Source organism: Equus quagga, chromosome 14, assembly GCF_021613505.1.
Source record: "Equus quagga isolate Etosha38 chromosome 14, UCLA_HA_Equagga_1.0, whole genome shotgun sequence".
NCBI lineage: Eukaryota > Metazoa > Chordata > Mammalia > Perissodactyla > Equidae > Equus > Equus quagga.
The window spans coordinates 78,265,860-78,288,157 of NC_060280.1; the positions used below are offsets into that span (position 1 = coordinate 78,265,860).

General features: G+C 41.8%; 1 protein-coding gene across 4 annotated transcripts in view; it reads right to left on the reverse strand.

The window, feature by feature from the left end:
• Positions 1-8: 8 nt before the first annotated feature.
• Positions 9-22,298, reverse strand: part of PRDM10 (PR/SET domain 10) — a 93,431-nt gene continuing 71,141 nt past the window's right edge. For 3 of the 4 annotated variants that reach the window (XM_046638077.1, XM_046638078.1, XM_046638076.1), the window contains 9 exons: positions 18,642-18,821; positions 17,594-17,704; positions 16,419-16,619; positions 15,603-15,746; positions 14,985-15,155; positions 12,423-12,563; positions 9,235-9,394; positions 5,217-5,320; positions 9-2,968 (listed from right to left, as the gene is read on the reverse strand). In XM_046638077.1, the coding sequence (XP_046494033.1) occupies positions 2,768-2,968; positions 5,217-5,320; positions 9,235-9,394; positions 12,423-12,563; positions 14,985-15,155; positions 15,603-15,746; positions 16,419-16,619; positions 17,594-17,704; positions 18,642-18,821 (1,413 nt within the window). In that variant the 3' untranslated portion in view covers positions 9-2,767. Of the gene's footprint in view, positions 2,969-5,216; positions 5,321-9,234; positions 9,395-11,350; positions 11,390-12,422; positions 12,564-14,984; positions 15,156-15,602; positions 15,747-16,418; positions 16,620-17,593; positions 17,705-18,641; positions 18,822-22,298 lie in introns of those variants that run through there. The other variant, XM_046638079.1, reaches the window with a different exon arrangement.

Genomic DNA, 22,298 nt, shown 5'->3' on the forward strand with positions numbered 1-22,298 from the left:
GGAAGATGTTTATTAAAAAAAATATTTATTAATTTTTACACCTGCTGAGTAGCACAACACTATTAACACTATAACTCACTGAATGTACAATAAATGTTCACATTTAAATAACAGGATAGGGTAACATTTTCAACCTGTGGGTCATCTTTAGCATCTCATGAAGTGCTTTTTAGCCCTAGACATCTTAAGAGTTTTTTGAAAGGATAATTCCAAATCAGAAAATAATTCAAGATCAAAACAATAGGTTTTTCCAGAATAACAGGAATCTTACATGATGAAATATCTATTTATGTGGGCACAAATTAAACAATAAAAATGTAAAATCTATATGTAACCTACTCCAGAATTTTCAAATGCACTGATCGAAGTCTACAGTGCCAATGTGTCTTAAGAGAGACCACAATATAAACATTAGCTACACACATTTTTTCCGAATTGGGTCTTCAGATGGCTTATAATCTGACATCTTTTTGAATCCAAGGCCTTTTGAAAATCTGTTACCTTGGAATGAATGTGCAGGATACCTGATCTTAACACAGTGTTGTTTGGCTTGACCGCCACCTGCATCTCTGGTGAATAATAGACAAATTAGTTTTACTTATTCCACATAAGGACAAATTAAAAAAAACTTAGATGGGAAAAAGACAAAGAGGTCCTTCCACAATATTTTGTTCTGTGTATTTTAAAACTTGAAATAACTGGCATAAAATGAACATTCCACTCAGTGATAATAAGTTATTCCTGAGGGGAGGGGGAGTACCTTGTTGGTTCAAATTAAAAAGGACAAAATAGGGCCAAATTTAAGGTATAAAAATTAAACTGGACCTTTAGGAAAGTCTAATATTCTTCACCTAGCAAGTCTTTGTAGACTGGACACTAGGATATTTACAGTCATTACATTATGGGACTTTAGGACCCAGAGTCAGTGACTCAGGGTCAATGTTTTCTATTAAAAATATTGGCGTTACCTCTTCGTTACCAAAGACAGAGTCCATTTTCAGTTTCTACACATTTACCAAGTAACTTTCTCAAGTTCTTTTAGTGTCCAAATTTTCAAGGATAACTAAATGAATGAGGTCTCAAAAATAAAGTGCAAAATCTACATATTAGTAAAGTTATTTCAACAGAATTGTTTACTTTTCAGAAAGATATCTTTACCATAGAGAAGCGACTATACTTCTTAATTTATAGAACCAGTTTTTACCCAGAAATGTAAATAAAATAAATTAGTTAACTTCATTTGAAACTGAAGTTAGGTCTTTCTGTTCTGGAGTGATAAATTCTACCATGCAATAATTACTCTAAAAATGTGTTAGCACGTCACAAAAAGTTGTTAAAATACATACTGATTTCTGTAATGTTTTATGTGTACAACTGGAATGCACAGTAAAAAGAAAGGAAATATTTTTCCCCATTGAATTCATAAGCTAACAAGACTCTAAACAGGAACACACACTTCAGGAAAACTATCATTGAGGCAGATGTTTTCTCCTCTCTCAACTAACAGTGTAATATTCTTAAATATGGATTTCTTCCAGACTCCTTGTAATTACCTTAACATATTATAAATGGTCCCCACATTTTTATTTTTCCCCTAAGTGTAAAGTTGGTCATCTTACCAAAAGGTCCAGATGAGTTGCATTATGTTTAAGTTAAAAATATTAAGAAATAAAGAAGGCCACCTTTTCATCCAACCTTAAAGAATGTTCATTTTAGGGTAGTATTAGAAGTACTAAAATACACTGAATGCTGTGAGCAAGAGTTGAATGTACACCTGGTAAGAGCAAGGAATTCATCCTTTACCAATGAATGATAAATGGCTCCTGCAAGGCAAGACAAGGTTTCAGTGCTTTTAACTTTACATATATATATATATATATATATATATATATATATATAATTGCTTTAGTGATTTTTATTGGTACCAATATCTCCAATATCTCCTTAATATAACCCCAACCAGAGAAGAGGAGGCAATGCTTTAATGTAGGAGTTTAAATTCTGCTGACATCAAGCAACCTTTTCTCTTACTGAGGAGTCCAGCGTTGTGGAGTAGTAAAGTCAGATCTGTCAGAACATGAGGTTCTAGCCTAATCCGCTGATGGCTAGCATCTATGGAAAGCACTACCAATAGCCCAACAACAGATTTCCAAAAAAGGTGATTTTTTTTTTTAAATCAGCAATAAGAAAAATTTAGATGACAGCTGTTCTTTCAGAACATCACTGTCAAACCTTTGTTTCATCATTGTTATTTTCATATTCAATAGGCTCCCTTTGTTAAATTACTGAAAACACAAACTCACAAGATGAAGCAGTTCTGACCTAAACATGCCCATAAAATGCCTCGTCTCCTTTGGTGCCATGGCTTGGAATTAAGAAGTCTAGTGGCCGTGGACTTGGCACATCCTTTCTCCACCTTTGGTACAAACACAAAACACCACATAATATTTCCACAAAGGAAAAGTAAGGCTTAACAATGTGTTAAAAAACCAACTCAAGAGCAAGGCAAATTTTCTCCATCTTGAAATCTACTTTCCCCTGAAAGACCTCCACTCTGTGGCAGAAACTCCTAAGGTTTGAAGAGTCAGTTTGGTAAATATGACCTTGATAAAATAAGTCCCAGTGTATGTATGAGTGTCAAAACTGTGGTTTCCAAACTCTTGATGAAGGATAAATCTTAAAAAGAGTTCTAATTGTCAGAAGCTTTTGGACGTATGAATGAGAAAACACATGATGTGACTGCTCCATTCTAGCTCAAGGACAGAAGTTAAGGTTTAGTGATATGCACTTCACTGCTTCCGTTCCCGTTGGTGGTGGTTGTAATGATGTACTGTGTGGGCTGCTGTTGGCTGGTGGTCTGGGGGTCCAAGTCACTGTGTGCAGTTGTCTGAACCTGGACTCCCCCGGAGAGAGCAGAAGCTTGCTTTTCCTCCAATTCTGGTTGACTTTCTGATAACACATAATGACCCTAGAGCAGAAAAAGGATCTTTAGAAGTCTGAGGTGGGGGTTCTTGGGGTGAGGGGGAAGGAATATGCAAAGAAATGTTACCAGGGGACACCAAAAAAGGCACCTATGGGAGATGCTTTACCTATGTCCTTCAGAGAGGATGGATCAATCACAATAATAAGACTACAGAGGTAATTTAAGGGAGCACCTTAGTTCTACCAAATGATAAGAATAAAGAACTTTAGGTATAGAAATTTGCGTCATGATGGTAATTTACGTAGGAAAGGAAACATGTACTATTGCACTGCTCTTAAGAATTTAGAAATTCATAAAATAACATTGCTATCTGTCAATTAATGTTTAAGATTAATATAAAATGGATCAAAGAAGAGATCTTTGAAGTCTCCTTAAGGAAGCAGAATGGCCCCCAAGAAAGGCAGTCAAAATCAGTGGTTCCCAGACTTCAGAATTTCAAAGACCAGCAAAATTAAAAGTAATAATAAATGTTCCCAAATTTTATTTTGTCAAGTAAAGTCATTTTTAAAATGCTACTGTCAAATGAGAGACTTTTTTTTTATTAATGTTATGATAGATTACAACCTTGTGAGATTTCAGTTGTACATTTTTGTTAGTCATGTTGTGCGTACACCACTTCCCCCTTTGTGCCCTCCCCCCACACCCCCTTTTCCCTGGTAACCATCGATCTGATCTCCTTATCAATATACTAACTTCCACCTATGAGTGGAGTCATATAGAGTTCGTCTTTCTCAAATGAGAGACATTTTAACACTCAAAAGCCTAGGAAGAGCACAACCTTAGAATAAATCCCTTACACAGAATAAATTTAGCTTTATGAAAACATACATTGTCCTATTTTTCCTCATTTTTCCTCTGATTGTGAAAACTTCTTCACAGACCTGCAGCTAGCTATTTCCTTATGTTAACATTTTTAAAGAAAGAATGTGTCAGAAAAAGGATTGGTCAGCTACATAGGCTGAGAAAAAGAGAAGCCACAGAGGAAAACTCAGACAGTAGCCTTTCCAAGCACTGTCCAGAAAGAAGCCATAGCTAAATACCCATGGGATCTATCCAGGGCCACATGTTCTGAGTCCACACTCATCAGGCAACTTTCTGATTATGATGTGGTTTCTCATATGGGTCTTTCTCTAACAGGAGGGGCTGGTTCTCTACCTAGGGTCCATGGACCCCTGGGCAGTCCATAGATAGGTTTCAGAGCATGTACAAACCCCTGAAAATGTACATTAAATTTGTGCATATATATATTGTGGCAGGGGGACGGGAACCATCATTGGCTATAAGCAGATTCCCAAATGAGTTCCTGGCCAAAAAATAGGGAGAGTTAATGGGTCCAACAGGGAGGAAAAATTCCACTGATCATGCCAAGACTATTCCATTTTACATTAGTTATTGTTTTCATTGACAAAGTGTTACTCTGGATTTATACATCTCTCCTAAGTCTAGTTAATGTGAGTTTGTGTGCCAAGAAACGAGTGAGCTTTTAGTATGCTTTGAAAAATAAAAAATCAAGTTTTTGAGGCCACTAGACTATCCTGCTCCTCTTTGAAGCCTCTTGGGAAACAAGTGATCTTCCCCTGGGAACATCCCACTATCCCTCGCCACTTAAGAGTATTTTTCTTAATTTAAACATACCCACTTCTAACAACTTAGAGGCAGGCCAGAACAAACCAGTGACGATAAACACAGAGGGGGCAGATGCAATCTACATTGACCTGCCTGACCTAAATATAACAAGATAATTTATGGCAAGGGTTTTCACCCTGGGGTGGGTGAATTGTTTAAAATAGTTTAAAAGAGCTCCATAATAGATTCATTATATTATTCTCTCCCAAACCAGTTAAGGACCAATAGTCATGAAGATTCATATATTTTCCAAGAAGCATATAAAAAGGTGATCAATTACAAATCTATATGTATATGGATCTAGGAGGTTCATTCAGTTATTAATTAAATAGATATTTATTGATCATTTGCTATAGCCCAGCCACCTGTGCAAGGCACTGAGGATAAAGAGACCCAGGAGTTCACTGTCTACTGGGAAAAGATAGACAGTAAACCAATAATTAAGATAAACTGTAATAAGGGTTATAATCTAGCACCACAAAGTGTTTTGGGAATACAGAGAAGGTACTTCCAACTCAGATTTGGAGAGTTGAGGAGTAGAAGATAGGGGCAGGGAGGGTGGGGCAGTATGGTGAACAGGAAAACGCTCCTGAGCAGCACAGCTTACCGGAGTAACAGCCTTCACTTGACCAGTGGTGACAGGAGTTGCCACACCACTATCTGTAATCACAAACTGACCTGGGGGAAGTGTCATCATTTGAATCTCGGATGCTGAAAAACAGGAAATATTCATAGTCCAGTGGTCTCAGACTTTCATACAAGTTGTAGAAACAAATACCTAACCAGTGACCACATTCCCCACTGAGACATTTTCCATGGATTTGCTTGCTGTGAGAATCTTACGATGATATGACTTTTTGATGCAGTGAAAGCATCTCTGATAAGAATTAATTATATGAGGTTAGTAGAGAGTTACCAAATACTGGAAACAACACATCTCCCTCAAATGTGGCTTCTGAATATTAAAGACAAATATGCAACAATTTTTTAAAACCTTAAGATAAACTACAAAGATTTACATGTTAGCTCAGTATTTTTATCTTTTATATTCAGATGTGAATTAGTAGCACAATGTGTCCACTCCTGCCTAGCAATCACAACTTAAATTTTATTTCACCATCAGTATTATTAAAGCAAATTAAAAACAAAGTTCTCTCTAGCACCCAGTTGATAGTCTCTAAATAATATTTTCTACTAAAAGGGACCAGAGCTTTTTGGGAAAATGGCTGATTCCAGACCTGAGGCAGAAAATATATAAGATGAGCCCAGAACATAGTGTCATACCAGCATGTGAGATGCTATAAAAGATGACAGGGACGTGTGGAAAAGATACAGGCGCCAATTTGAAGACACTCCCATTAGCCAAAGACAGTATAATCTGAGCCTCAAAGAGAATTATAACTGCAATGGTTTGAAACTCGCCAAATGTGTTGAAATTCCTGAGTATATAATGACACTAGGACACACACACCTCTCATGGATCACCTTGAATAATACCAGGAAACAAGTCATTGTTTTGACAAGTGGTAAATAAAGGGGATGAACCAGATATTTAAAGCATTTATCCTGCCATTCCTGCACAAACTGTGCCTCAGAGCAACCTGGTAGTTAAAGTCTTCTAGCTAATTAGTGAATAAAGACTGATAGAGTCAGAATATGACAACTATGCAATCCGTAATGAAAGAGTGGAGCAAAGGAAAAAGAGACACAAGCAAACATTATGTCCCTCCTGATGGGAGTGCACACCACAGCTGTGAGTGTCTGGGGGGGCGGGGGGGGGGGTGCGGTGAGAACCTGAATCTGATCAAGCCTGTAGATCTAATTGCCAGTCTACAGGAAATAAAAGGGACAGGAAAAAGCATCTTAAATGATAATATAGGGATGCCAACAGCAAAATCAAGACTGTGGGAAATTCTACAGCACAAATGACCCAGTTTCTTCAATACATAAATAGCAACTGAAAAGAGAGAGAGAGAACACATATATTAAAAGAAACTCATGGGCCAGCCCTGGTTGCCTAGTGGTTAAGTTCAGCATGCTCCACTTTGGCAGCCCAGGTTCTGTTCCCAGGCGCAGACCTACACCACTTGTCTGTCAGTGGCCATGCTGTGGTGGCTGCTCATATATAAAAAGAGGAAGATTGGCAGTAGATGTTAGCTCAGGGCAAATCTTCCTCAGGAAAAAAAAAAAAAAAAAGAGGGGTCGGCCTGGTGGCATAGCAGTTAAGTTTGCGCACTCCGCTTCAGCAGCCCGGGGTTTTCCAGTTCAGATCCTGGGCACGGACTTACACACCACCTATCAAGCCATGCTGTGGCAGGTGTCCCACATATAAAATAGAGGAACATGGGCACAAATGTTAGCTCAGGGCCAATCTCCCTCAGCAAAAAGAGGAGGATTGGTGGAGGATGTTAGCTCAGGGCTAATCTTCATTAAAAAAATTTAAATTTAAATTTAAAAAAAAAGAAACTCAAAAAACATAATCAGTTGCAATGTATGGCCTTTATTTGGAAGCCAATTTGAACAAACCCATTAAACATTTAGGAGACAATCTCGGAAATATGAACACTGACTGGATATTTGATAGTATTAAAGAATTACTGTCATTTACTTTTTAGGTGTGATAATGGTACTGGAGTTCTGTTTTTAAAAAAATATTCCTTTGGTTTTAGAGATATAAAATATTTACGGATGAAATGCTATGGATTGTTATACAGTTGGAAGGCTGGGAGAGAATGACAGGAGGGTACAGACTAGACGAGACTGGCCTTGAGTCGAAGCTGTTGAAGCTAATAATGGGTATGGGGGTGTTCGTTATACCATTCTATTTTTGTACATTTTAAATTTTTTCCCTAATAAAAAATTTCCATTCTAGAATCTTTCCTCACATTAGAATGCTAGCTCATACTATTATTACCATGGTTATCTGCATCATTCCACATTTCTCTCACAGAATTAAACTTAGTATAAACGTCAGTCTATTTACAGGATTCTACTGGTATTTACCATGAGCAGGAGCCTTTCCCTGACCGGAAACTAGATTCAGCCTCCCCAGGACCACCAATATTTAAGAGAACAGATTGTAAAAATAACTAAATGGTAGAGTTTGAGCCTGATTCCATACCAAATCTACATATATAGCCAAAGATTAATCACAACAGAGACGGACTCAAAAAAAGAAATTAAGGGGCTGTCCCCATGGCACAGTGATTAAGTTCGCATGTTCCACTTCGGCGCCCAGGGTTTGCCGGTTCGGATAGCGGATGTGGACCGAAGCACTGCTTGTCAAGCCATGCTGTGGCAGGCATCCCACATAAAATAGAAGAAGACGGGCATGGATGTTAGCTCAGGGCCAGTCTTCCTCAGCAAAAAGAGGAGGATTGGTGGCAGACGTTAGCTCAGGGCTAATCTTCCTCAAAAAAATAAAATAAAATTTGGGGCCAGCCCCATGGCCGAGTGGTTAAGTTCGTGTGTTCTGCTTTGGCGGCCCAGGGTTTCGCTGGTTCGAATCCTGGGCACAGACATGGCACCACTCATCAGGCCATGCTGAGGTGGCATCCCATATGCCACAACTAGAAGGATCCACAACTAAAAATACACACCTATGTACTCAGGGGCTTTGGGAGAAAAAGGAAAAACAACATCTTTAAAAATAAATAAATAAATAAATAAAATAAAGAAATTAATAGTAAGAGAAAGATCAACGCTGGCCTTCCTAACTTCTCGGTCCCTATTCCTCCTAGTTCCTACTATTAGGTCTAACTGTTACCTCTATTCCTATTCCTTCCACCTCTTCAGTCATAAAGGTCTCACACTTTCCAGCTCATACTCAAGGCCGTTGTCCCCACCAAGACTGTTAGCTTTCCTGACCTTCGGCAGCCAGCCTCTGACTGCTTCTGTAGCACTATCTCAGGGTTTTGAAAACAACTACTCATCTCTCTCTCTCTACTGGATAATGTCTTTGAGCCAAAGACTATCTTATTAGGAGAGGCAGCCTACTGGGTTGGTTCAGAGCGTACTCTCTGGAGCCATCCTGCCTGGGTTCCAATCCTCCCTTTACTTGCTCTGTTCCTGGGACAAGTTACTCTACGTCTAAATTGCCTTATCTGTAAAAAGCAAATAACAATTGTGCTTATCTCATGGGGTGTTGTGAGTACTGAAGGTGATATATATGTGGTTTAGAATCATTACTGGCACACAGTAAGAGCTTAATGAAAATTGGCTAACATTATTATTGTGTGGTATTACTGATATGAATGTCAATATTAATCTTTTGTATACCTAGGGTCTAGCACAGTGATTGATATGTGGGAATTCAATAAATATTGGTAGAAGAGGTGAATTATTACCATCAACATATCTTACGTCCATCTATTCTACTATTTAAACCACCTGCTTACACTTCCTCCAGCGATATTCCTAATGTCTCTGAAACGGGTAGCTCTGTAAGATGAACACACTGCCTTGAATTTTGTCATGAAACTCTTTCAATACATGTACTACAGAGTGTACAAAATGGCCAGTGATAATTTAGTCCAGAAAATCTATTATAAAGCTGATGAAATTATGACCCATGGCTGCAGATTCCCCACCCATGACCTGTAACATTATCCCCATTTCTTACTTACAATAGCCGCGGAAGGAATTCCAAGCATTGGGTAGGTATGTGTGTTGTACAGAGGAGCTCTGCGGCTGCTGCTGGAGGGTCTGACCTTGTGCAGAAGACCCGCCTGGTATGTGGGAGGGGCTGAGCCCCTGCTGCGACTGCTGGGAAGAGGGGCTCAGAGGCTGCACGGCAACCAAGAGAAAGCGAAAAAAAGAAGAGGAAATTACAAATTTCCGACATAATTAAGGCTCACAAATAACTGAAGAAAACAAATCAGGCTAATATGAATTATGATACTCACAGTATTGTTGCTAAAATAATATTGTAAACAAGAATAGAATTAATAAGAAGCAATCAAAACAATTAAGTCCTAATTAGTTTTCAAAGGATTATCTACAAGAGTATCCAAAAACTTAATTTCAATAAGCTTGTTAGAAAGATAAATGAATGAAAGTATAATTGCCTACATTATAAAAGGTTAAAAGAATTGAGAAGCTAAATAACGTGCCTATGTCACAAAGCTAATCTGTAACACAAACTGAAGCGGGAACCAGCAGTGATGGCTTCGCTTGAGGTGCACTGGATAACCCCAGCCGCTGGGCGGAGAAAACCCAGGTGAATGCGCAGACAGCCCGCACACAACTCATTCCCATCTCTGGATAAAGCCCAAGCTGCAGAGTGCCACCCAAGTGCTCCACACTACACTCCAAACTACCTTCCCAACTTTTTCCCAAATATCACTTCCTGTTCCTAACCTAATAGTTTTCCATACACATACCATAATTTCCCATCTCTGTGTCTTTACTCACAAGGAGAGCATATTCAGATCATAATGCCTTCCCCAACTACCCTCTCAAAATCATATCCCTCCTTCAAGACCTAATTCAAACACCAATTCCACAAAAACATCCTTGTTTCCCTGCTAACCATAACCCTTCCCTCTTCTGAATGCCTGTACCTTATCTATATACCCACACACCGTCAGACTCCTGCAGGCGTCTTGGTCAGCCCTTCTCTAGCTGTGCCCCTACTCATATGAGGCAAATGGATGTGCCCACCTGGAATGTGCGTCCCCTTCTAGGCCACACTCTGGGGACCACAGCCCTCCCATTCCCTATGGAAATGGCCCTGTACCCTTTCCTGGGTCGGTCCTCTTGCAGGGGTCCTATCTTCTACAGATGGGCTCCTCAAAAGGGATTTGGGCACCTGGGACTAAGGGGGTGGCTAAGGGATCACCATTCACAGGAGTGTGGATGAAGCTGAGACATGCGGGTCAGGGTGTCCACGTGGATACACACAAGGCCCCGCAGGGTGCAGGATAGAGCCTAGGGGAGAAGATAGGGGAAGCAGTCTTGAGGAAGCCTGTCCCTGTGCCTCCACATTCTGAGAAAGAACTCTGAGGAGTCCCTCCTGGCCCTCCAGCCTCAGGTTCCTTTGACAAACTTAAAAGTGTGATGCTGGGCTGGCCCGGTGGTGTAGTGGTTAAGTTCGGCGTGCTCCACTTCAGCAGCCCGGGTTCGCGGGTTCAGATCTTGGGTGTAGACCTACACCACTCATCAAAGCATGCTGTGGCAGCATCCCACATGCAAAAAAGTAGAGGAAGATGGGCACAGGTGTTAGCTCAGGGCCAATCTTCCTCACCACCCCCCAAAAAAATAGGGCCGGCTCAGTGGCACAGCGGTTAAGTTTGTGCACTTCGGTGGCCTAGGGTTCACCAGTTCAGATCCCAGGTGCAGAGCTATGCACCACTTGTCAAGCCATGCTATGGCAGGTGTCCCACATATAAAGGTGAGGAAGATGGACACAGATGTTAGCTCAGAGCCATCTTCCTCAGCAAAAAGAGGAGGATTGGCAGGGGATGTTAGCTCAGGGTTAATCTTCCAAAAACAAAAAAATTGTGATGCTAGTGGGGGTGGGAAACTTGGGCCCCCTCATGGATAAAAACTGCCTGTCTTGGTCTGGGAGAAGTAATGAGAAACCTCACAGCCATGGCAGATGGCAGGCAGCAGAGCCTCTCACCCCAAACCCCACCAAAAACCTCCAATAAACAGGAAGGTAGAGAAAGTGCATGTTTACCCTATGGATTTCTACAGCAATTGGAAGGGCTCAGAGACAGCCAAGGAGGGAGAAATCCTTTCTCTCGGCTTCTTCTCGCCCCAGTCTGGTGGCTGTCAGTGCTATCCATGGTGTTTGGCAAAAAATGCAATTAATTTTGAATTGGCACTATCCATATTCTTTAGCATCAATTGCTACTTTACATATATCTTTCAATTTTGTCATTACAAAAGTATGTGCCAAGTAGGAAGATAAAACATTTTATTCAACAGTTTGTTAGCTCGATTAGAAACTTTCAACTACTCAGACTTATGGCATGCAGACCTTGATTTGTACGCTTGTCCTGGAACCTCTGAATATCAGAGGTGGGCCTACATGCATCTTTCATGGTAGAGATGCCTTCACTTCATATCCTATTTACTTGAACACGTGTCACCTCCCTACTACACTCCAAGCTCCTTGAGGGCAAGACCTAGAAAAGTTTCACGCGAAGGGTAAAACTTTAATAGTTTTTTTGAATGGATATAGCTATGCTATCTCAATAATAGACTCGATCATACAAACACAGTAGTACTCCACAAAGTCACTGTTCTAAAATTATAGAACCAGGGGCCGGCCCCGTGGCCGAGTGGTTAAGTTCATGCGCTCTGCTTTGGTAGCCCAGGGTTTTGCCGGCTCGAATCCTGGGCACAGACATGGCACCGCTCGTCAAGCCATGCTGAAGCGGCATCCCATATGCCACAACTAGAAGGACCCACAACTAAAAATACCTATGTACCGGGAGGCTTTGGGAGAAAAAGGAAAAATAAAATCTTAAAAAAAATAAAATAAAATAAAATTATAGAAACAAGTTAGTAACTGCATACTATCACACAGCCATTTAGAATAGGAAGCAAAGGCCAGCATTGTCTCTAGGAATCATCTCACAGGGCTCCATTTAGACAGAGAAGCTAATCCCTTGATGTAAGTATGTCCATAACACAAATATAACAATTGGAGGGGAAGGTAAGACTCTGTAATTAAGGCCCAAAAATAACAGTATAATTTCAATAGTCAAGGAGACTAGGTCTGAAGACAATGTCTCTTCACTCTTATTAATCTCCGGGCTCCCTGAGACCATAGTAACCTCTGTGAATAGTGAATGGTGACGTGTACCTGGGATGACGATGGCGCTGAGGCCGTGGGCTCAGTGACCTGGATGTGCTGCACCTGGATGGCATGCTGGGTGTAGGTCTGAGGATCATGGAGCTGGCCAACATCCACAGTGGACTGCTGAGACTGGTGAGGGGAAGTGGCCTGAGGGATAAGAAAACCAAATGCATACTGACTGAGGTTATGAGAAATATTTCCAGAGAAAAAGTTCAGCCAAAACAATATTCTAACAGAAATATAACAATAGATGAAACTTCAGATCCAATGCTTCACCCCCCAGAGAGCCCATACCTAAGCCAAACTAGCACAAATTAGAGAAAAAGGTAGTTTTAAAAATTATGCTGATAGGGAAATGCAAATCAAAATCGCAATGAGATATCACCCCACACCTGTTAGGATGGCTTTTATCAAAAAGACAATAGATAAAAAATGTTGATGAGGATGTGGAGGAAAGGGAACCCTTATACACTCTTGGTAGGAATGTAAATTGGTACAGCCATACGGAAAACAGTATGGCGGTTCCTCAAAAAATTAAAAATTAAACTACCATATGATCCAGCAATCCCACTCCTGGGTGTATTTCCAAAGGAATTGAAATCAGTATCTCGAACAGCTATCTGCACCTCCATGCTCACGGCAGCAGTATTCACAATAGCCAAGATATGGAAACCTAAGTGCCCATCAATGGATGAATGGATAGAGAATATGTGGCATATACACAATGGAATATTATTCAGCCATGAGAAAGAAAGAAATCTTGCCATTTGTGACAACATGGATGGACCTTGAGGGCATTAAGCTGAGATAAGTCAGACAGAGAAAGACAAATACTGTATGATATCACTTATATGTGGAATCTAAAAAAAGCTTAACTTGTAAAACCAGAGAGTAGAAGGTAGTTACCCGGGCATGAGGGGTGGGGGAATGAGGGAGCTGTTGTTAAGGGTACAAACTTAAAAGTACTAGATGAGTAAGTTCTGGGGATCTAATGCACAGCATAGTGATTGTAGTCAACAATACTGTATTATAAACTTCAGAGTTGCGAAGAGACTAAATTTTTTGTTGTTTTGTTGGTGGTGGTGTTGACATATTAGTTTCAGGTGTATAACCTAATAATTCAATATTTGTATACATTGCGAAATGATCACCACAGTAAGTCTAATTAACATCCATCACCATACATAGTTACAAATTTTTTTCTTGTGATGAGGACTTTTAAAGATCCTAAGAGACAAAAATCTTAATTGTTCTTAACACAAAAAAAGAAATGATAAATATGTGACATGATAAAGGTGTTAGCTAACCCTACAGTAATATAAATGTATCAAACCAACACATTTGTACATCTTAAACCTACATAATGTTATATGGCAATTATATCTCAATAAAAAAATTACGTGATCACTGCCCAATGTCATTAGATATTAATAATAATAATAACCACTAACTAAACATTTAGGAACGTTCCAGGCAAAGGAAGAAAAATTATCCTTCTAAACATGAGTCACTAATGCTATTAAATTCTGGAAGAGAAGGAAATAGAGGGAATATAGCTCCTGGTAACACGCTGAAGGAGAAGCTCTCAGGGATCAAAACTCTTCATCCCTTAAAATTCAGTGAAATTTAATGACATAACCGTTATCAATTAAAAGAGATCAAAGAAGAGAATTTGCTTTTAGCTTGTCACTATTAACCCACTAGAACAGTGATTCCTAAGCTTTTATGTATCACAGACATCTTGAAAATATGGCTCAAGTACAGACCCTTTTACCAGAAGGATGTACGTATACATCACATTTTACAGGGAACTTCAGGGATTCGTAGGTTCTTCCAAAGCCTAAAATTAAGAACCTTCCCATAGGAAAACCAAAATAAAGAGTCAATAACAGTGGCAACTTCCAACTTCCTGCTTTCGTATTAGTTTTAAATTTTCAGAGACCAAATTATTTCAGAACAACAAGTTTGTTCACTTGTGCCTTGAGTACACTTCCTCAGCATAATTAAATGAAACAATAGTTCTGGGAGGAGTCATTCTTTTAGCTCCCTAATCAGTAGGAATGAGCTACTAATCACCTGGTAGAAGGAAGATAGTCATACCTCTATACTAATAAGGTACTGACTGATATTCAGAGATCGAATCAAAATTATTCCCTACAACCTCCCACTGACAGAAGTCATTGGACGCCCAGGTAGGGACTTATCAAACTGGCTCCTCACCAAGTAGTCAACCTGGGTGCTCAAGGAGAAGGATTCAGAAGAGGCTGGAGGAAGTTCACGCCAACAGTGTCCTGCAATAGCAGAGGAGCACAGTATATGCTGGAGCCTAAAATCTCTTGACTACTACTGACAGAAATCGCTTACACTGCTAAATCCAGACCCTCGACAGCCTGGGGGTGGGGGGAAGTTTGACGAATGCCTTAGACTCAGAACTTACATGCAGGAGCACATTATATAGGGTCCAGCTCCAGCACTGAGCACTGGGTGCTCTGATGGCCCCAGCTGCCATACTGGCCAGTGGCAATACAGCATTCAGGAAGGTCAAGAGAAACAAACGCAATACGGTACCGGAGCCACCTGCACCACTTGCAGCTGTATATGCTGAGGCTGCTGAAGACCAGATGTGGACTGCGACACAGGGATATACTGAATTCTCTGGTAGTCCCCTTGTGGCGTTCGGTAATCTGTTGTCAAGGTCTGGGACAGTTCTGTCATGGCTTGGGTTAGTAGGTCTGTTGTCTAGAAAAATCACAAAAAACACATTAGTTGGTACCACTACTGCCTGCAGCTATTTCAGTGCTCTTAAATCCTACAAAAATTTAGTTTATCTCACTGGTGGATCATGGAGCTACAAATTAGATAGGAAAAATCCAAAGTTGAGAAGATGTTAGAAGATTACCTATATCTCCATCGATATCTGTCTGTCTGTGTCAGGCCCAGTGGAGTTACCCTAGAGGTTCTGACGATCTCATAGCGAATGAGCGGCACTGAAAATTTCTTGCTACCCTTTTACAGAGAGCTTTGGAAAACACTGACTAGGAGACCCAATCAGAAGCATAATGCCTTGTATAGAAAACTGAAGGATAATGGGCTACATTCACCGCCAACAAAATGACAAGACAGACGTGGCGTTGACACTGAAGGCTCCTGAAGGAGATGAGATGCTCTTACCAGTCTCACACTTACCACCACGGTCTCTCCAGTAGCACTATCTGTAGTTAAAACAGCTGGCGTAGCACTGATCACCGCTGTTGTCAGTGGTGTATGCAGGGTGTTAGGGAGCTGGGCATACTCTGGATGCTTCTTTCGAATGTGTTGTACCATCTTGGTCTGAAAAATTATGGCAAAACCAGGAATAATTACTAGAATTAGTTATTTTCAATCTTTCTCAAATGTAAAAACCCTCTCTTTTATGTTATGCCTTAAAGAAAAAAATCAGAGCTACACTGACTCTGTGCCCACCCTTCCTAAAGCAGCACGATGCTATAAAAAGGAAAAAAGAAGAGGCTGAAAAGAATGTAAAGACTTATGTGAGCCCACGCCATCAGGCAAGTTCAGAACACCTCCCAGCATCCCCTAACCCACCGCACCTGCAGCAAGCAATCACAGGGACCTCCCTACAACAAGACCCCTTCTCAAGAACCATCGTTGCACTTCCTGTAGTACTTTCGTAAGCCTGCGCTCATAGACTGTGAGCACAGAATATTCAGACGTGAGACCCTCAGCAGGCCAAGGAAACAGGAAACCAGTGGAGTGCTCAGGCTATCAGATGGCGCTAATTCTGGGGAAAGTCACTCTATTCTCCTCCCATTCTGTCTGTGCTTCCGGTCCCTGTTCTCAGGAAACAGCTCCTTAGCCACCTGCACTAAGAACACACCTCCATTAGTTCCCCCATCAATTCAGAAGAAGCCATCAGAGCGTCTGGATGAGACGCCATCTTCTCTTATGAGGTTCCTGAAATGGCGGTCCTGAGTGAGATTAGCTCAGAAGCCTTTCCCATACCTTGCTGCTGTACTGTTTGGAGCAGTGAGGGCAGCAGACGGGAGGGGTAGCTATGGTGCCCGTGAGCTGGGTGTGGGTGCTCAGCATGGGGTCTGGCTCTCCGGGGCCGGCAGGACGAAGTTTCCGAATGCTTGGTGGGAGCTCAGCCCCCGGATGGTTCTTCAGAATATGAGCTTTCCGCTTGCTGGCACTTTTATAAACCTGCAAATTCAAATGCTTTGCCATGAAAGCAGTACACAGTTCCACTTTCTTACTTAAAGCAAACTATCAACAATTTCATTACAAGAAAATGAGAAAAAGTATTCATGTAGGCAAAAATAAAATATATTAACAGATATATTGAAGAATAAGGATATAACATAAATTAGAATAAAATAATAATATAATATAGATACGCTAGGCATCTTCCTTGAATTTATATATCTAAGATAGTAATTGTAAAAATACCCTTTACCCTACAGTTTAAACGGTGGATATACAGTCATAGAAAGAGAACTATTTCCAAGGTCAGTTCACCCTTTAGTCTATCTGTGAAAGCTCTCATGACATATGTCCTTGACTACTAGATGCCAAAGAGTCTTCCAAAATGGCAAATCTAATAGCAACTAGTGCCTGTAGTGGTGAATCTATGCTTAAAAAATATTTCTTACTTTTAAGCTGACACAGCTACATTGTAAAATGAAACAATATTACAGTGAAATAATAAATGTGTATTTCCTTTCTGTCTTTTTTCTAACTGCCCCAAAATAAAGAATGGAATAGTACAAATAGAGTACTCCACCACAAAACTTTTTCACATCCTCCTCAACCTTCTAGAAACCCAAAATCTACCAAATATTTTACAAGTAGGATGATAAACACTCTCATTTCAGAGCTTAGGAATTTAAAATGAATTCATATACTAAGCTCTTGGTAACAGCCTCTTCTTTTGTAACAAAAATCACAGAGAGAAGGAACAACAAGAAAAACAAAGCCAGCTAATTCTTAAGAAAAAAATTTTGGCTTAAAATGAGGCTGCACTTCTAGCGCTTTCTTGTCTGAATGGAAAACTACTGAGAGACAAGGAGCCATCTGTTAAGAGGAACTGCAGGATCCTAATATATATTTATCCACGCAGACAAACTGGCTCCGAGCTGGGCTCCCACGGAGCGCGCAGAGCGAGGAGCCTCCCTTACCTTATCGCAGTACTGACAGAAGTAATCGCGGTTGGGTTTGATGATGGGCAGAGTCAGCTCCGGCACCTCCTCTATCTTCATGTCTGGGTGCCTCTTTGATAAGTGATTTACCTAAAGGGAAAAAATAAAATGAGGACGAGACCCCCATCACCAACAAATGCCTCTAATATTGACTGTGAGAAGCGGAACTTCTCTGAAGCAATGCCCCAAACAATAAGGCATCTGGCCAGAACCAGCGTTACCAGACCCAGCTGAACTGAAGCATTAACAGTCACTGTCAACGGGAGTTAACAGTAATTCAGCCAACTGCTGAAGGTGAATCGGGTCACCGTGGATCCCATTCACAGTCTTCCGCTGAAAGAACTGCTGCTGGGAAGAGGAAAAGTACACTAGCGTGAATTTCTTTGGTGAATCCTCCTGATGTAAACCTGCCTTTCGTCATTTGGTGCCCTGGCCTCACAGAGGACAGTGAATGAGATACAAACAAAGATTCTGAATTTTAAATAATTCTCTATGACTCTAGCTCCTGGCAGAAATACATTCTGCAAAAACTGTAACAAGGTCAAAACGAATTGAGAGCAGTGAAGTGGCCATCCGGTGTTGCAGCTCACCGGGGCGCAGGCGACCCGCCCTCGTGGAAAGTTCCCCTCCACTGCCACTTCACGTATGAAAAAGGGAGGCATTCAAGAGAACCATGAGGAGAAGGCAAAAGACCCCACCAGAAAGTACTGCGTTCCTGAATAAGAACACAAAAGAGAAGAGGGAAATAAAACATGATAAGAGCGGACGTTGAGAAGGGTAAAGCAAAACAAAAGCAGTAGTGAAAGTGACAGAGAAAGACCTCTTCCAAGAGGTCACCAGAGAAGGAGGGCAAAGGGAACCTGGAAAGGAGAGAATCCCAAATTGGGAATTGTTTGCCTCCGTTTTATCCCCTAGCCATTGACAAAACCTATTGACCAGTTTAGTACAGAAAACAGCACAAAGCGGTGGCCATGAAGAGAGACAGGTGGGTCTGGAAGAAGGCAGAAGCGGAGCCGTTCGCACTGACCAGCATGCCTCGCCTGCGGAAGCCCATCATGCACAGGCGGCACTTGAAGGTGAAGCTGTCGTAGTCCGTGGATGTGATGCGAGGCTTGAACGTCTTGGAGCGGCTGATGCGGTCGGCTTTCTTGGCCTCCCTCTCAGGATTATGCATCCTTTGCATATGTTCCCGGAGTTTGTCTTTTCGCTATTAAGAGAGAATTTTTGAAAAGGGAGGGGGGTGAAGAGTAGGGGTAGAAAAATTTTAATTGAAGGGATAAAAAAGAAATCAATACAAGTTGGCAGTAACACACCTGCCACGACACATCCGGTTGCTAGAGTGCTGGGACACACAAAGGCACGGCAGAAGTCAGGGGATCACTCTGTCCACTAGCACAAAGGGCCTCCCGGCAAGCCCTGCTTTAGAGCGGCCATTCAATTTGCAAGTTACAGACTGATTTTTGAGAAGAAAAAGTTTACTTTTATGTAGAGGAGATCAAAGGTACATGGAATAGTTTGGTATTAATACAAGACAAATCAATTATGAATGATAGGTAATACTGGCTTCACAAAGCCATGTGTAATACTCAATTCCCACACATTTTCACAAACATAATGATCTTCCTCTAAATCCCAAATGAATTTAAGTACCTCTCATCTGATGGACTTAGAAGTTCACGTAAACAATTACACTGTCCACTGGATGGAGCGTATGGTCTAGGCCACAGCTCTTAGTTTGATGATCAAAACTAGTGATACATGTTGCCGTGAATCCATAGAGAGAAAATGAGGCGGAGCCCATCCTGAATAAAACCAAACGCAGAAACTCCCAGCTCCCTTATCCAGGGAGGCTCTGCTCTTGGACATAGGATTAAACTGTTTCTGGTCTTATAAAGACTTTGAACCTTTCTACCAGACCAGTCCTTCCCATCTTTTCATACAGGGACTTTTTTTTAACCCCTTAATTTTTCAGCACACTTATTTAAGACTATTTCTTGAGTGCCTACCTAGTATCAGAACCATCCTAAGTTTAGAGTTCCAATGCCAGGCCCCCCCACCCAACTCCCTCTTCTGCGACAGTGGTTATGACCCAACTGTTTTTCCTTCCTACCCCCACCCACCCTTATTCCTGGAAAGCCCAGGAGAGAATTTCATAAGTTCCTACTCTGCAGTAAAATTTGGACTACAAACACTGCCCTATGTGGCATAGTGGTTGAGTGTGTGGCTCCGCTTGGGCAGCTCAGGGTTCACAGGTTCACATCCCGGGCACAGACCTAGCACTGCCCATCAAGCCATGCTGTGGCAGCCTCCCACATAAAATAGAGGAAGATTGGCACAGATGTTAGCTCAGGACCAATCTTCCTCGAAAAAAAAAAAACCTGCCCAAAATGACAGTATTTGTCTTTAGTCCAGATACAGTGATAAAGTTCTCCACCTCAGACCTCTGTTGCATTTGTACTTTTTTCTAAGCATCAGTATTCCTAATTTCCTCCCACCTATTCCCTTTAAACAGACCAATTTATTTAACTGAATCGTTACATAAATCCCAAAGTCTCATACTGACACTGCAGCATGCAGTGCACGCAGTGACAGACTCGTCTGTTGAATGCCAAACCTCCACAAGGCCTCTCCATCCTAACATCTCCAAACCAAATTCCTTATCCCCCCGCTCTCTCTCCTCTTGCCTAAGTCTTGCTCCAGTATCAGTAGTGTTCCCAAATATCTAGCCTGCGAGCCGCAAACCTCAGGTCCTCGCGCCCACCCCTCACCCTTTCATCCACACTCAAGGTCCTATCGGCTCTCCCTCGGACGCTTGCCTTGCACACGTGCCCTCTTCTCCACGCCCACTGCCTGTGCCTCCGTTTCAGCCCAGCTCTAAACACCCAGGAGTCACTTCACCAGAAGTCTAATTATTGAGCCTAACAAGCTGGCTGAACCTACTTCTCTGGCTTCACCTCACCACTGGCCTCTCACCGTGCCCTCCATCCTCCCCTCTCACCATCTCCTAAATATGGAATCACCTTAGTCTCTGCCACTCCCTCTGCTTGGGACATCTTTAGCCCTCCCTCATTCCTCATCCTCTCCCTTTCTCTAGCAGCTCTCTCTTCCCCACCCCTTAGTGAATTCACAAGTGTCACTTCATCTGTGAAGTCTCCACAAACCCTTAATCGGGGGTAATTCTTCTCATGGCATTTTACTCTTTTCTCTACAGTGGTAGCAATAATACTCACTTACTGCACATGTCTGATTTTCCCATTAAATTGTGAGCTCCTTAAAGTCAGAAGGCCCCACCTTGTCTTTACATATGCTGCCCTCAGTTAGCAGGACACTTACAATTGAGTATAATAAGCACTATGACAGGGTCACAGGTGAAAGGTCCTATGGGAACACATAGGAGAAGCACGTAACCCAGTGTGGGGGATCAAGAAATGCCCCCAAACGAAATGACATGAGCCAGGTGGAATGATGAGAGAGTCTGAAAGTCTATTTCAGGAGGGGGGTGGCAAGGAGAGCCAGTGCGAAGGCCCAGGACAGACCATACACACACTTAAGTAAACCCAAGCCATTCAGTACAGCCAGAGCACAAGGCGGAAGCAGGACTGGGAGGGTCGCTGGGGGCCAGGTCCTGTTGTGTCTTTTAAGTGATAAGCACTTTGGGATCTGTCTATGTGAAGAGCCATTGAAGGGTTTTTCAGAAGGGACACCACATCAGATTTGTCCTCTAGACGTTATTCTTCTGGTTATAATCTGAAAAATGGATTCAGAGTGTGTGGTGGTTTTGTCCTGTGTCAGCTCGGCTAAGGAGAACTACATTTACACAGACGCCCTGCCCAGTGTGGTTCCAAGTCAGAGTCGCCGACAGAGAGATTCGCACAGATTAGAAGGGAGAAACGAGGCAGCAGCCGCGACGCTCTGCGGGTCGGATGCAGGGGCCAGTGCACCCCTGCTTATCCTATCCTCATGGTCTTCCTGACTGCCAGCCTGCTGGCCAACTCCGCGTGCACCACACATGCAGCCACACAGTCTCCCATAGAAAGCGCCAGTTCTCCCTCAGCAGCCCACCCTGCAGCGGGAGGGGCCTGGGCTCCCAGACTTCCGGGTAAGTTCTCATTCGTCCATCCCAGCCAGGGCTTCAGAGGGTGCAGTAGTGACCTTTCTCTGATCCTCCCACTTCTCCTTTCAGACCTCACTTTTCCATCTCCTCCTGTAACTAAGTTCTTACTCCTATAAGAAAATCCCGTAATGCTCATAGTGGGTATGCTTCCCTGATTGAACCCTGTCTAAAATACTGGGTGAAAGTAAAGGAGAAAATGGAAGCAGAAAGGTGTTTTTTATATGCCTAGGTGCTAAAATGATATCTGGCACAAAACAGGCAATCAAAATGCTGAATAGGTAGGGTAGATGGCCAACCAGTTCACATCGCAAGAGATCTTTTTACACATATTGGGGTTTTTTTAAATTAAGAAACAGAAAAACACCTAGACCCATTTATACTTTCCACATCAGAGTTCTCTACAGAGTTCTCAATCACGCTCTTATATATAGAAAGCCATCAAGAGTCTATTCCATAAGAGACACACCACAAAACTTAAGCTTGGAAAACTACTTTCTATTTCTCTTTAATGCCTCCATATTCTATATAAATACAACCTTTTACAATTAGTTTCCCCCCAAATCCATTTCT